This window comes from Uloborus diversus, unplaced genomic scaffold (assembly GCF_026930045.1).
Source record: "Uloborus diversus isolate 005 unplaced genomic scaffold, Udiv.v.3.1 scaffold_11, whole genome shotgun sequence".
Taxonomy (NCBI): Eukaryota; Metazoa; Arthropoda; class Arachnida; order Araneae; family Uloboridae; genus Uloborus; species Uloborus diversus.
In genome coordinates, this window is record NW_026557765.1 from 5,527,122 (window position 1) to 5,543,920 (window position 16,799).

At 34.2% G+C, this 16,799-nt stretch overlaps 1 protein-coding gene across 1 annotated transcript in view; it reads left to right on the forward strand.

Moving 5' to 3' along the window:
• The window catches only part of LOC129232169 (metalloprotease TIKI1-like), a 512,829-nt gene extending 504,176 nt beyond the window's left edge, over positions 1 to 8,653 (forward strand). The window contains exon 5 of the mRNA XM_054866409.1: positions 8,291 to 8,653. Within this exon, the coding sequence (XP_054722384.1) occupies positions 8,291 to 8,653 (363 nt within the window). The remainder of the gene's footprint in view (positions 1 to 8,290) is intronic.
• The last annotated feature ends 8,146 nt before the right edge of the window (positions 8,654 to 16,799 follow it).

Sequence of the window (16,799 nt, forward strand, 5' to 3'; positions counted from 1 at the left end):
TTTTAAAACGATTGTTGTAAGTTCTGTTATGTTTGCATTCTATGAAATCTAAATAAAAAAACTAACTACCGAACGGGTATAATAAACTTTATCTTTCACTAAAGGAAAGACTCTATTCCATAAATATGAAAACATATTCACTGTTTGCATAAATCGGATTCTTTGAACTACACTTAACATCCTACTCCTACCTATTCAAGGAAATGTAAACTTAAAAGACGTTATTTCATTTTCTATATAACAATTACGTTTCACCATTTCCGAAAAATAAATTGAAATTCCGAAGTATTTCACTTGATAGCATGCAAAACTGAATAACTCTTTGCATGTGTTCCATAAAGCCATTTTATCGTGCTGATTTAAAACATCTAAACCAACCTCGTATCAGTATTTCAATACTTCAAATCCACGCACACGTTCTATTTATGACGTACACTTTGCATTCCAAGTAAACCAATCTCGGCCCTTTTATGGTTTCAGGAAACGTTTAGAATATTTCCTGAATGAGTCTTCTCAAAAATCACAACCCTCCCAATAGCAAGTGCTTCTACGCAGAAGGGTTAGCGCTTTTGGCTATTTGTTTGCGAGTAGGGTTTTCATGTTTGTAAGATTATCTTTCAAAAATGGTTTTTGTGGCGATTCTTGAGTTGCAAAGAGTGTTCCTTCTATTCAATTTGTAAGAGGTTTTCGAAGTGTATGAAGCATTGTTTAAAAGTATTTAATTCGTCTCAATACCAGAAAACACATTTTTTTATTCATTATTTACCACCAATACTATCGAACGAACTTTGTTTCTGTGAGTACATTTTACCAGGGTTGCGGAGTCTGCGGGGGTACCCAGCTAGGGGATTCATGGCACAGACTGCGCCATTGAAATTTTTAGGGGGCGATGTTTTGAGGGGCATTTTTCACCTTTGGGGGGTTCTTGCTTTCGGGGGGTGACGAGATTTGGCGGGGTGCGCCTTTGCTCTTAGGATGTGAGCACCTCTGGGAGTTGAAAAGTCGGTGTTGAACTGGTTTTGGAGTAAAGGAGTCGGAGTCAAGAGTCGAAGACTTAAAATTCTAAGAGTCGAATTCGGGTATTTTTCCTCAGTGTTAGCCACTCTGCCAGTGTTTTCGGAGTCGGAGTCTCACTGATTTTGGGGAAAATGTGTCGGAGTCGAAGGCTCTGAAAGTCCCGTAGTCGATTGTTTTCCCGCATACTCCGCAGCCTTGTATTTTACCAAGCATTAATTAATATTAATATTTCGTAACAGCTGTTTGATCAATACAGAAAAAAAGGTTATACCGGAAGTACCGGAATGGTATGGTTCTTTCAACACGCTTATACTTTTTTCCTTTTTTGTATTTCTGATTCAGATCACGGTTATATCTTACTAACAGCTAAAACTGCTTTTGTATTAAATGACCATCTGTTTGCTAATTTACATTAGTTGAATTTATAATAGTCGTTTATAAGGCACTTCCAAGTTCCAGTTTTACGTCCGTACTCATCTGCAGTTTAGTACAAAACATAAAGATAATTTACGGCAAACGGTTTTTATATAAATTTATAATTGGGATATGGAAAAAGAAATTATGATTTTTGCTGCAGCAGATGCTCTCTAGTACTAAAGACAGGATTTTTCATTTATAGTTTAGTCTAGTACTATCTGAAATATGTATCATAGATGATTTTTAACAGAAAAATCAGTTATGTAAAAGGTTTCGAATGAAAAGAAAAAGATCTTTAAGTGAAATATCAGTAAGTGTAGAGAAGGAGAAAACCAGTAACTCTAGAAAGAAAATTTTTGCTAAAATTTCAGTAAGGTTCGTTACGCTAGAAAGATCCATAGCTGAAAGCTTAATTTTAATGTCTCTGGAAGAGGAAAATGCATTAACGAAATATCAGTGGTTCTAAATGATTAGCCTTTTAGGTACATTGTTAGTTAATACATTGCTTTTGGAGAGTAGATTAATAGCTAAAAGATTAATCGGAGCATACGAAACAGAAAATGGTTTTAACTAAAATATCAGAAGTTGTGCGGAATAAAATACCAACGCCTGTAGATAGAATAACTCTGCTAAAATGGCAGTTCCTAAATAGTTTTGGAATGAATATTCATAGCTGAAAGCTGAATTAAAATGTCTCTGGGAAAAAGGGATAGTATTTAACTCAGATATCAGTGGATCTAAAGTCATGACTATTTCCTAAAATACCCGTTAAATGATTGGCTCTGGAGAGGATATCTATGATTGAAAGATCGATCAAGCCGTAAGCTGTGGAAAAAAATATATATATTTTTTCCTTAAGTGGCTCTATTGAAAAGATTCTTTGTTAAAATATCTGTTAAAAAATAACTCTAGCAGGAAAACTCAAATATAAAGTGCTGGTCATTCCACGGAAATTTCAAACTGTAGGTCAAAGTTTCAAACTTAATTAATACGAGGGCAAATCAAAAATTCTTAGCGCTTATTTTTTTATGGCTGGGAATACAGAACGAATATGTACATTCCTAGCAGTGACAGTTCCTTTAACCGTACCAGCAGTATCTGCTTTTTGCTCGGAAGAGCGGAGCTGCCATCAGTTATTTAAGATGACGGCCGTTCTTCAAACGTCTACAGTTTATGAGCAGCAAAATGTTATTTGTTTTCTATGGAGCAAGGGACAATCGCGAATAACAATTCGCAGGGAAATGCTCCCCACGCACGGGGAAATGTGTCTCTCTTGGAGACTCACTTGGAGAGATACAAGGGGCCTTTGTCTCTTTTGCTCCATAGAAAACGAATAACGCGTCGCTGCTCATAAGCTGTGGACGTCTGAAGACAGACCGACATCTTAAATGACTGATAGCAGCTCCGCTCTTCTGAGCAAAAAGCAGACACGGCTGGTACGGTTAAGGGAACTATCACTGCTGGGAATGTACATATACGTTTTGTATTCCCAGCCTTATTTTGGCTTAAAAAAATAAGAGCTAAGACTTTTTGATTTGCCCTCGTATTAGTGTGTCAAGCCTCATTTTAAAGATAACATTTTGAATCTTTGACTGTGGCAATGGGGTTGTTTCCTTCAGTCAAAAGTCTTAGTCACTGATATTGATAGAACAAGCAAAAAAAAAAAAAAAAAAAAAACGTAAAGCGAGAAAAAACTTTCCTTTTCCCAACAATTAATTTTTAATTAATATTTTCAAATGTCCGATTTTGAAAGTAAAACGTGGTCTTTATGACATCACAAATGGTGTACATTGGCGCATCTGTCTATCGCGTTTCCACGTTATGATAATCAAGAAGCGAATTAAATATTGCGCTCTACGCTTGCTTTCAATCATATCGTTGCCGACACATGTGAGTCAAGAAGCGAATTAAATTTTGTGATCTGCGAATGGCATCAGTGAATAGCATTTCATCATTTCTTATGTCATCGGCAGAAGCGTAAACAATAAAAGCGTTTACTTAAGTGCAAACTTATTAAACTTAGTCGAATCATTTAAAAAGTGGTCAGTTCCTATGTTTTTAAGCATGCTCTTTCAGAAAATAAAAACTTTTAAAATTTCAGAAATGACCCCATTTGATTGTGGATGCCTTGCGTAATCAAAGTGGGAAAGTTCAAACAGCAAAATATTTCAATCCAATAACCAGAAAATATTCATTTTAATTATTCTGTAAGGCATCCGAATGCACATTTTGAATGAAATATTTATACTTTTCTTAATTTAGAAGTCAATCATTTCAAAACTTCTTAGCAGTTTCAAAACTTCTTAGCAATAGAAACACATTTTGCTACACAAGCTCTCTTCAAAATGATTTATTGCTTTAAAATTTCAGCAGCCCTCTTTGCCATAAACAGCATGTGCATCTTTTTCAGCCACGACATTCCCAAAAATGGCGAAACAAAAACCTAGGAGCAGTTTGTCAATAGATTTATTTAATGTCCTACACTGCATAGCCCTTTATCACTTTTGACACTTTTCTTGGCTACGAAAAGTTGACTAATAAAAGCATAGAAACCAAAAATGAATTCTTACATTCTGCATAGCTCATACGTCAAATACTTCCCCCGTTGTTACCTTAAATGTTGACTGCGTTCTATAGGCTTCCGTCCTCGTTAAATTGTATGACCCGTCCAACCACCTGCCGTTCGTAAGAAAAAAGAAGATCCAATGAAAATTTATGGTCCTCGTTTTAAGCACCGTCGGCGTCAGAATTTATTGAATTATAGATTTGCTCTTTCCGCCTGTCTGTGCAGGACTTGCCCAATGCTGGAAATTTTTTAAGTGTTTTCAAGTAGTAAGGGAGAGTAAATAGATTTTGGCCGGGAAATTTCTTTTGAAAATTGACTTAGGAATTTATGTCGGAAGAATTCGAAAGCGGGAATTTTTCCTTCACTCTTCTGCAAAATTTTTATCCGGTACACTTTTGGTTACATTTAAAATGATTATTGATCGGTTTAAAAATGACCCGCATTTGAGAAGCTAAGCTAAAGTAAATTAAGGTTAGACATACTATAAGTTAGAGATACCTCAATGAATTTACTTAAGTACGTTTTACCATTGTCAATGCCAGTCATAGTGTTGAAGCAATTCTTGGAAACCACAAAAAGAAGTGATGCTTAAAAAATGACGAATTAATTCCTTAGATAAGTAACTCTTCATTTTCATCATCAAAATGTTTGTAATAAAAATATAAACAACTTTACGAACAGTACAAATTTTCAAAACATTGCAGACACGCATTTCAGAGTTTCAAGGCGAGATTGCATGCAAATTTTTAGATGTACTGACATTTGAGTATTTTCTTTTACAACTTAATGCTTTTTTAGACTATTTTTTAACTTTTCTCTCTTATAATGCCGGCCGATCAAGCGTTTTAATTCTTGGAAAAACTTTGAAAAAATTAGTGGTTTTGAAGTTAATTTTGTTAATGAGCAATCCAATTTCAAGGCTGAACTTTGCAGTAATAGATTTGTGAATGTTGGATATTTGAAACCACACAGTTAAGACTTGAATTAAGTTCTCTAGCATGGATTTAAGTCAAATCATCAGCTGAAAAGCGTTCTTAAAAGCTTTTATTTTCTTTATAAATACCTGTGTTCACAATTGCTTCTAAATTAAAGCATACAAACTTGAAAATCTAATTCAGTATTAGTGGTTACTATAACACAGTAAGATCAACAGCCATTTTGCAAAGAGGGACCTAATTGACCATTACCGCCCTGATCGATAATAACTTATTTAAGCATTAAAAGACGGGACCACCTGTCATATTTACCTCCATAGTACGGAGAAGAGGTTGAAGGGATTTCCCAGTTTTTTGCACCCGTAATGAACTGCTTATAGACTAAACATAGAACTTTCTGTCCCATAGAGCTGAGGATGAGGAGTACGTTTTTCGCACGTAATCGGTGGGTCGGACTGGCTACTCAACTATCTGCCGAATGCTCGTCATCAGCCAAGAATACATATCTCTCGATCGTTAAAAAAAATATTTTGATACTTAGCTTTCCCCTATCATCACCCCTAGCGCAAATCTACAGTAACTGATTTAACGCCCACTAGCCATTTTCATTGCTATCATTTGTAAGTTAAGGAAAGTTCCTTTTGTCCTCTGCATCCGTGGTAAACGGCTTTGAGATCAATCATACATAGGACTTTCTGTCACACAGGTTTAAGAGACCGTGCTCGTTGTGTATTTACAGAATCGAGATGGCAACTTAATTATTTGCAGAATAATCGTCGTTACTGTCAAGCCACATTATCTGCGGAAATTGGCTTGCGGCCAGGTTAGGATGATGCGATTTTAACGAATCTTGTTCAGGCAAACCTAACCTGGCAGCGTGGGACGCTGTGATTTGGGTATGCGTAGTTTTCACAAAAACTGCTAGGTTTGGTTTGCCTCAAGTATAGCAGTTGAGAAGGAAACTAGCGATGTGGTTTTGGCACACGTGTGGTAGTAGTGTCATTAAGACTTTATTTATTTATGCATTTCATAGTGGAAAGTGAGTAGAAACAAAAAGTGTTTCTATGGAAATAACAAAAAAATGTATTTCATTTCATTTGGAGTTGTAAAAAGGAAGAAGCTTAACCTGTCATCCCAGCAAACTAATAGATCCGTCCATTTCACCAATAAGCCAGATATTCGCCTTTGGATCTCATCACTGGTCAGGTAGTTACACTTATTTTTGATGGTAAAAGTTCAAATATTGCTATCGCTGTGCCACGAAAACATGGTAGATGAACTGAAATGGAAACAGAACACTTCGTTTTGTAAATGGTAAGATCAGCAAGAGGCAGAATCAGCAAAAAAATGATTGTTTGTTCATCCTCTTTGATCCTACTTATTGAAAAATAAGTGATTTGTTTCCGCATCCTGTTCATCTGCCTATTCTCTAGAGTACTTCAAAAAAACTTATTTTTAGCTTGAGTCCAGGACCCCCCTATATTTTTAGACTTACTAATAGTATTATGCTGTTACAGTTTTAGCTTCTTGCTCAAATTTTAAGAGTGTGCTCAATGGTCCCCTCAATTTAGCATTAGCCGTAGCATAAAAAATGTTGCAAATTTAGAAACATGTGATTTCCCCAGTTGTTTTTTCGTAAATAATTATTTTATTGCAATGTGTATGCATATTATTCGTGTATATTATAATAAGTAGCATTATTTTTTCAGTTCAATGTGTTTTTTTAATCCCTCTCCCCAGGGGCGGCATTTAAGCATTTCGTTTGGGGGGTCGAGTTTTTTGAGCATGAATTTCCTCAGTACGGTATAAAATACATATTGGTTAACAGGAAGTGATAATAAAATGGTTTTAATGTTAAGAACAATAAATCAATATTGAAGTTGAGACACAAAAGTTATCTACTATAAAATGACTGACCTGATTGTAATAGTCAAAAAACAATGAAACAAGAAAGTTATATTAAAAAACACATTTCTTTCAAATTCCGCTCTTTAAAGTAACCAAGAAAACATTTTAAATTGGGCTAGTATTCATTTAGCGTCATTAAAAAGTATAGTCGCAATTCACAAAACAATTCCTCTTCCTTCGTGCTATACATTTTATTTATAAGTGTAATATTTTCTTTTTCGCTTTATATAACCGATCTACATAATATTGGACAGATCAATAATAAATATATCTCATCAAATCCTGTCTCAATTTCTTGAGAAACTGAATTGATCATTTTATTCAAAATAGTGATTTAATATTTTGACTAGAACTTCATGTGATTTTGTTACATCTTCTACATTGGCATACATTAAAAATTGTTATGGAAAGTTCTGTCACAAAGTTTTACACTTTGTTCAAGGGCTCAAGCATGCATTAGTGTGAAATCAATTATCAATCCAAGAATTAAGGTTAGCGGATTGAAATTTTTATGATAGAGTGTGGCATTTTTCAAAAAACGCTCCGCAGTATAAATAAAGTAAACAAAAATTCAAACAAAGTCATACATATTAAAATGACATCAGATTTTCTATGATTGAAAAAGTCACTTTCCAGTAATTCTTCCACGGGGTTTTTATAGATATAACTTTTGAATACCATCGTGTGTCACTCAGAGATTGTCAAGTAAAGAGCCTCATGATATATTTGTTGATGTGAAAGTATTTTTTGATGTGGGATGTTTTTCATAAAGAGCATATCTTTACAAAGAGTTTCTAAGAAAGCATATAATGTTGCTAAATCGAGTGCCTAAAATATGTTTCTAGTACAAGGAATCAATGAACACTTATTAGCTTAACATTAAGTCATAATACGAGCATAAAATTTTATGTAAAATGACATGGAGTTTACGCGTAACAATTGCGCAGTCTAAACACTGTACTGGCATCTCATAGAAGATTCACCATCATAGCACAGAGTACACAATTTTGAAATATTTAACCCATATGAAGAGATTACTTCTTTAGTTAAGGATAACAATTATTCTCCATCTGTTTTTTCTGTTCTTAAAATGCAAGCAAATAATTTTCTAAGTTATCTAAATTGAATTTAGCCATTTTTTTTATTATTCTTAGTGAAAAATTTGGGGGTGCAACCGCCCCCTCTCGCTCCCCCTATTTGCCGCCCCTGCCTCTCCCCATACGTATGAAGTTTGGGGGAGGAGGTTGAGCACCTTCTTTCAGTGTAAATAGGAAGCTAAAATTGTTAAAGTATATTACTATCTGCAAGTCTAAAAATATTGACGGTGACCTGTTATCTAGAAGAAACTTTTTTTTTCACATGTAATTTTGAAACACCCTACTACACTCTAGTCAGCTTTATAATCATTTTGTCTTCGCTAATGACGCTATTCATTTCTATTCTCCAGGTCCTGTTCGCTCTGAACCACACTCTGCTGCAGCACGAGGAGCTGCGGCGCGAGGCGGAGCTGCAGCAGCAGCCGCATCCCCCTGCGCCCTACACGACAGACGACCTGATCCGGCACTACAACTGCGGAGACATGCTGAGCGGGAGCGCCGCCTTCTTGGGGGCCGACTCCGTGCCCCCGCTGCCACCAGCGCCCAAGGAGGAGGCCGCCTTGGCGAGGAACTTGGACAGGTACCTGAGGAGGGAGCTCATCCTTAACCGCAACCGCCGAATGGGGGAGAGGGTGGCCAGGCTGCTGGGGCGGCACCCGGGGGAGAGCCTCTTCTTTGCCTTTGGCGCAGGTGAGTCTGTAGATTTATTTTGATCGTTTGTCCTCAAAATCAGACGAACATAAGTCACATTACCGCTCTTTTGCTGGAGAGCGGGAAAACGTTTGTTTGGTGCATATCAAGGTTGCTCTAATAATATTGAGGGATAATTATACAGGCCTTTTTTAACAGAATAACATAAGGCTCAATGTGGAATATGATGCCATACAAAATGCAGTAACAATCTGGAGATCTTAATTTTTGGGCTTACGTTTGTCTTGCCCTATGGTACAAAAATGTTGTCTCTCATGATTGATCATTTGGATGTTGGAAATTTAAAATGTCACAAGATGGGAAAGTTTATAGTCTGTCTGAAAAGTAATGCCAGTGAGTCAATAAGAAGACAATTATTGTTCCAAAATTGCATTACATTTATAGGTTTGAAAACAGACTTCTCTTGAGTAGATGTATCGCAAGCATTGAAAGGGTTACGGATTTTCATGTTAGATTTCAAGTAGGGGAACAAAAAGCTGACGCCATATTGTATGACTGAACGTTGACACATTTGAATACAGTCCAAGTGGCTGGTCACCAGGTTCCCACCTACAGACTATTCATTTCAATCTCTTGAACAGTACTTTTTGGAATATTCTTTAATTTAATTCATTTTCTTTCAATCAAGGTAATATTTTTTTACAAGAATGCATTTCATAGTTAAATAAAAGAAAAGAAATTACAAACAGAATTATATTCCCCCCTGTCCATTTGAAAATTCCTGAATCAGTAGGTGGGAGTAAAAGCTGTAACAAATTCATTGTCTGTAACACTCAAAGAAAACCCAAAAACAATATTTTAAAAATTATATCACACAATTTAGTCTGTAGTGATTCTAGCATTCTAGAGTATACTTCATCTCTGTGCGGCACTCAAAAGTCATTTGTACCCTTTAAAAATCCCTTGTTCTTGTATTGAAAATAGCGGTGGGCGTGGAAACAGCTTGATGTTTTGTTAAACAATCATTATCAAAGATTCTCTTTATTGGGGGGGAAATGTTACCACTGCATACATGTCGAATTTCATACAATGCATAATTGCAATCTTTTTGCTGAATCAAACACGACTTGCGCGGGAAGCAAAATCAAGATGCACAAAAATGCCTGTACATACCTTCCGGTCTACTCTAGAGGACTCTTAGGATTACTCTCTGGAAGTGATATATTGTGTTGAAAGGAATTGATTTTGAAACCTAGTAACGGGGCATTTTAACTGTTGATCAATAAATGTCTTCTAATTGGCAACCTGCCGTTACTTTCCAGGTGTCCCATGCATTCTTATTTTATCATTACATACTAAATACGAAGACCCGTGTAACCACTTTTGCTAACATTTTTAACGGGATTGCATGCCAAGTAAATTTTTAAAGAAGAGAACGAAGGTTTATACATCCCCAGAAATTCGCATATTCGACAGTTCAACGTGTAATCTTATTGCTCGCTAGACAGATACAAAATTCAATAAAAATAGTTAATGCATGTTAAATTAAGTTCAGGGCTAATTCCTTTAATTCTTGAAGAAAGTTTAGCTAAGTTAATTGATATTTTCTTAAAAATTAACTGATTAAGAGACCTGAACATTCAACCAATACTATCAAGATAAATGCAAAATCAATTGACAAAAAAGCAGTATGTATATCTGCAAGTGTGAACCTTCCCCAAGGCGGTACTGTCAATAGGAGACCTCTTTGTCTACAATACAACATTGAGATATAAAAATTATCCGTAGCATTCATTCACGCGTAATTTAATTTCGTTATCAGTAAGCATCATCCACGCGCCAATGTCTCCTAACAAGCTTCAGTGGACTCAATGCAGGCAGCACTGAACCCCTTATTGGAATTAGTGGAATCCTTACAGATATCAGTGGACTCCTTACTAATATAACTGAACTTCTGAACATCTTACTGGCGTTAGTGGAATCCCTTAGAGGCATCAATAGATTCCTTATAGACACAACTGAACTTGGAATTTTTATAGGCATCTGTAAAATCCTTAAAGACATCAATTGGCTTTACTGCAATCCTTACAAGCATCAGTGGAATACTTAAAAACATCAGTTGTCTTCTTACAGACTTTCAGTAGTCTACTTACAGGTATCAGTAGACTCCTTACAAGCATCAGTCATTTCTTACAGACATCAGTGAAATACTTAAATTCATCAGTGCATATTTTACTGGCATCGTTGGACCCCTGACTTGCATCACAATCATTAATATACTTTTAATTATCTTCTTGCATTTCCTTGAAGAGAAAAAACTCTCCAGACAAAGAAACGATTGCAAAACTGCTTCAGTTTACAATGAACATTATTAGTTGAGTAACAAGACAAAATGTTGAAAGCGAAAAGCTTTTACCCTCAAAAGACCATGTTTAATTAAAATAACATATGCAGAAAAATAAAAATAAATAAATAGCAAATATTTCGACATTAGTTGCTGAACTCTGAGGATTAGCTAATGGAAGCAAGGTATCTACATCCATTCTTCAATCACGTAGTACCAACTGCTTCAAGAACATAAAACTGAGTGTATAATTCTTTCTCTGTGAGTAAAATAACCCCCATCGGCATTATGTTTCCTATTAGGTTCTTCAATATACAGTAGGTGATTAAACAAAAAACGGTTGATCTCTGACAATAATTACATGGTTCCGAAAGACTGCTTCCTGCACACTTACAATGCGTTTTTAATAAAATGTAGCATTCATCAATTCCTGGGGAGAAAAAGTTCATTAATAGAAACTTATTAACAGTAGCTGTTATTTACAGCACTGTTACAAATACTCAAGCCGGAACCGTTTCCCGAATTCATAATTTATGGCGCAGAGGAAAGAAAAGTTAAGTACTCGTCCGTTCTTAACGCAGATTAAATTCTCGATTCGAACTAATGAGTGTTGCTCAAATTTTCCAAAGCAAACACAAACGGAAACAAAAAGAACATGATTAATTGAATTCATTAAGCAGCAGCGCAAGGACTGCAGAGCATTCTGTTAATTCCTTGCTGCAATCAGCGTTCTTTAAGAAGAAAACGATTGTAAGTTTCTGTTTTAATCCCCGGAAGCCGACATCCTGTTACAAAATTCAATTACAGTGGCGGGGGCAGATATGAATGGAGTGGAATTATGTAGTTCTTTTGTTTTTCCGATTCGTTCTTTCTCTTCTCTTTTTTTTCTCTCTCTCTCTCCAAAGGGCAGAAATGTTTCGGTTTTGTTTTCCGATTCGAGCCGTATCGTAAAGGATGTTGCCAAAATCGGTATTAGGGCTTTTGATTTCTGCGGATTGAATCCCTGGTTGTAAATATTGAGGGAAATATTTTATTTCGCTACCGAATAAGCGATAAGAAACAGCGTGTAATTGGATTTTCGATTCCTCTTCGTTGTTTAATCTCGGCAACTTTTCATCTCCTTTCAGTTATAAATGAGGTATTAGGTTCAAAGCCGAAAAGTGTGTCCTGCATTTGAAACAAAGCTTTTGTTATGGTGTTTTTCAATTTCCTGGTTCGGCGCGCTATTGATGTTTCCTTTTTTACCTTAAATGTACAATTTGAGTTTGATGACATTTTTACGGCAGTGTAGTTAGCTAATTCTACATTTCCAGATTTATTCTCATTATATTGACAGAGATAGAGATAATATAAGTTTATTGAGATAGATGGAGATACACAGATAAACTTAATGAAATCAAGATAAATAGAAATAAAGATAGAGATACAAATAGAGATAGATAAATGCACAGATATGTAGATGGATAGATATTAGCTTTAAATACAAATATAGATATGTTTTCAAACTGATAGAGATAGGTTACGAAAGATAGATCCAGTGATAGTCAGAGATAGATTGATAGATACAGATAAAATTTAATGAGATCGGGAAAGAAGAAAAATATAGATATAAATACAAATAGAGATATATATATAGATGCATAGATATGTAGATTGATGGGTAATATGATTGAATAGAGTATACAGTCTGATAGAGATTTGGGATGAAAGACAGAGTTAGCGATAAACATAGATAGGGGGAGATAGATATAGATAGATAGATAGAAATAAAGGTTAATAAAGAGGTGGATTGGGGGGGAGCTCTGAAAAGAGTGATAGATAGTCCGCTGGTTTTTATTTTTTTTATAAACGGTAATAAAGTTCATAATTTCTTTGACCTTACTGATTGCTAATGTAGCAATGGAATAGTGCTATGAATATCAAAACAAGTATACTAGCAGAAAGACTAAAATGTTCGGGGTTTCCCAATTCTCTTTTTTTTTTTTCAGAAATTACTTTTTTGAAAAATAAGGAAAATAAGTTTTACTTCAGTTAGTTAATTTTTTTTGAACATCAAAATGTTTAAAAGATTCTGAGCTGGTCGGAACAACACTGATACATTGAGTTACATAAATGCAATAGTGTTGAGATACTAACTTAATGCAATAGTGTTGAGATACTAATTTCAGTTCGTCAAAACGTCACACAGATCAAATTTTTGATCCAAGTTTGTCATTAAGTCTTAAAAAACTGTTTAGTTGAAATCGTTTGTTGAAGTTATGTCTATACATTGTTCATTATGTGTTTTTATTGCATAGGAATCGTTCATAACATTTCATTGTATTTAAACCACGCTTATTTCTAAGAAATATTCCAACAATAAAGTAATTTTAGCAATACTTTATATAATTTAGTTTTTTTTTTAATAACTATACACATTTACAGTGCCTACAAAAAATCTTTACATTTGGTTGGCAATCAAATCTTGACATGCAAACTTCCTGTCATGATTTTATTTGCATGTTCCCTAGTGATTCGGCCGAATACCGAATATTCGGCCTAGGTTATGGCAGAATGTAAACATGTTAAGTTTTTAATTGCCAATGAAATGTGAAGATTGTTTTTAGCCGACACTGTACTACAAACAAATAAGGCCTCTTCCGCATTTCTTACAATTGATTATCGGTGTTTCAATATAATTATAGGCTTTTAAAAATAAATATTCCAACTGTTTAACAGTGAGTCACTGTATATTTCTTAGAATTGGTAACAAAAGTGTCATTAGAATTACCCAGATTTATCTCTTACAAATACTTTAACACAAACCAAGTCTTCGTTTTAATTAAGAGCTTAAGGAAATTTTAATCAAGAGAAGCATTTTCTTTGAATAAAAACCAAAACTGATTCAAACACTTTGCACAACACCTAATAATAAGGCAAAGTGGTATACTGTGAGATTAAAATTAAGTTTGGATAAAATATTTTTTATAGATTGAAAGCTTCAGTGGAATTCTCCCGTGTTATTCCTTACAAATATTTCAACAGACCTTAAATCTTCTTTTGGGGGAAGAGTTTAAACAAATATTAATCAAGAGAAGTAGTTTCTTTAAATAAAAACCATTAAACCGCTTCACACATTTGCACAGCACCTAATAAAAAGGCAAAGACACCATGAAATTAAATTTAAGTTTGGGTAAAATCATCTTTATTGATTAATACTGCAAAGTATTTCTCGGAAAAATCTGAAACAATTAAATCGATACGGCAGGTTTGTGTACATTGGCAAGGGTTCTTCCGGTCGTTGGGTTTGAATTAGGTATTTGCTCTTTCTGATATTATTTCCTTTTAGTTCAACCGTCGCAGTCAATTGTATTTAATTCATCGTGTTATTGACTTTGTTTGATCCGAGTGGATTTGTTTAGACGTTCTGTTTATCCAGAAAAATATATTTTTCTCTTAAAAGCATTTTCATCTGATGTTTTCCTTGTAAGTAGAAAACTCGGAAGAAAATAACAGACGAAGAATTGCTTAATGAATAAAATTTATTTATGTTATAGCTTTGAGAACATTTTCTTTTAAAGCTTAATCGCGAAAACCTCTGAGTAAAAACAAGCATATCCAACTGTTAATTATACAATACATCACATTTATGTATCAAGGTCAGATTTTTAGAAGCAGACTTGATTCTCTTATGTTTTCAAGTAATCGTGTTCTCATTGGATTAAGTAAGTGAAAATTCTAGCTAAATTAATTCATAGAGCCATTCATAATTAAAATTCAGATCTCTTAAAAATTCGAAAAGTTAACTTTATTAAAAGCTCATACACTATGTTGCACTTACTTCAAAACAAAAAATTATATATATATATATATATATATATATATATATATATATATATATATATATATATATATAGTATATAGAAAGAACGGGAGTTAGTGTTGCCATTTTATAATAAAAATTAAAAATTTAAAGTTTATTTATGATACATTGCATTATTGACACAACGTAGTTTTTGTACTTAAAAATCCACACGTGCTACCAATATATACAACATCTATATGTTTGAACGAATAATGAGAATCAGGTTTTCAAAGCTTATAGTTGCGAAGAAATTTCATACCTCCAAACTCTATTGATCGGCTAGTAGTCGGATCAGTTGGAGTAATTGAAAAAAAAAATTAAATGCTTCCTTTCCTCTCGAAAGAGTTGGGTTGCTCCCGAAATAAAAAAAATGTATTTTCTTTTCTGAAAGAGCATGCTTTAAAATATAGGATTTAAGCATTTTTTAAATAATGTGAAAAAGTTTTACACACAGGGCAAACACAGCGAAAAGGGAACTATTTTTCTATTTCACTATCAATCCTAATTTCAAAAAGTAAATTAAACAACGTAATAAATGAAAAAAATTGCAAAACAACCTGCAGTCACGCGTTTCGGAGTTAGAGGAATTACCTTTTCAGGTCGAAAAGTTGAAAGCTCATGGATATCTTTTAGTCCATTAGCTCCCTTTTACATCAAAAAATGTGGGTTTTTTTTTTTTTTTTTTTTTTTGAGCAATCACGATTTCTTATTGTTCTCACTTGACTGTTTTTGGCGTTCCTTTGATTTTTCCCACCGCCACCCTCCGCACCATCACCGTCGACCGGCTCCTCACGGTGCTGCTCCTATAGCGAAAGCCGTCTCCAGGTTGCATCCATGTCCTACACACATGCGTATACATACACAACTACACACACACAAACACATACACACACAAACACATACACACATACACAAATACATACACACATACAAACACATACACACACGCACACATACAGACATCCAAACATACACACACAAAAACATACGCACACACATACACACAACTACCCACACATTCATGCCTGCACACAGACACAAACACATATGCCACCCTACACACACATACAGATAACCCTACACACAAACACATACCCCCACACACAAACACACACGCCTACATACACACACTCGTGATTGCGAAAAACATAATTTGAATTCAAGATGTCAAAATTCAATTTTTTTTTTTTTTTTTTTTTTTTTTTTTTTTTTTTTTTTTTTTTTTGCCATTTCAAAACACGTGTTTGCATCTTTTGGCACATTTGGAGCATTTTTATTACGCTGTTTAACTATATTTTTCGATTTAGCTAAATATATTTTATTTCTACAAATATTATTATAATACTATACAGTGCGTATCTATCTGTCTATATATATATATATATATATATATATATATATATATATATATATATATATATATATATATATATATATATATATATATATATATATACACATACATACAGCGTGCTCCGAAAATGACTAATACATTTGAAAGATCAATAAAAACGAAACGGACAGAAACAGATATATACCGTTTGTTGCATTATGCTTCGAACAACAGTAAATTTTCAGACGGACAAACTTTCAAAACTAGTTATAATGTTTCTCAACAGATGACGCTATAAGTAGTTTCAAAGGCATAAAAGAGAACGCAGTGTGTTAGATCCCCAAAATGACCGATATATTTGAAAAATCAATAAAGACAGTTCGGGCTGCGACAGAAATACACAGTTTATTTGCAATTTGCTTGAAAAAAAATAGTAAATTGTCAGACAGATACACCTGAAGCCTCTTCTAAATACCTGCAGCGCTATCTGGCTTGAAAATTCTTTTGAAAGTTTGCCTGTCTTAAAATTTACTGTTGCAATAAACGGTACATTTCTATCGCTGCCCGTTTAGCTTTTATTGATTTTTCAAATATGACAGTCATTTTTGGAACTCGCTATATATATATATATATATATATATATATATATATATATATATATATATATATATATATATATATATATAT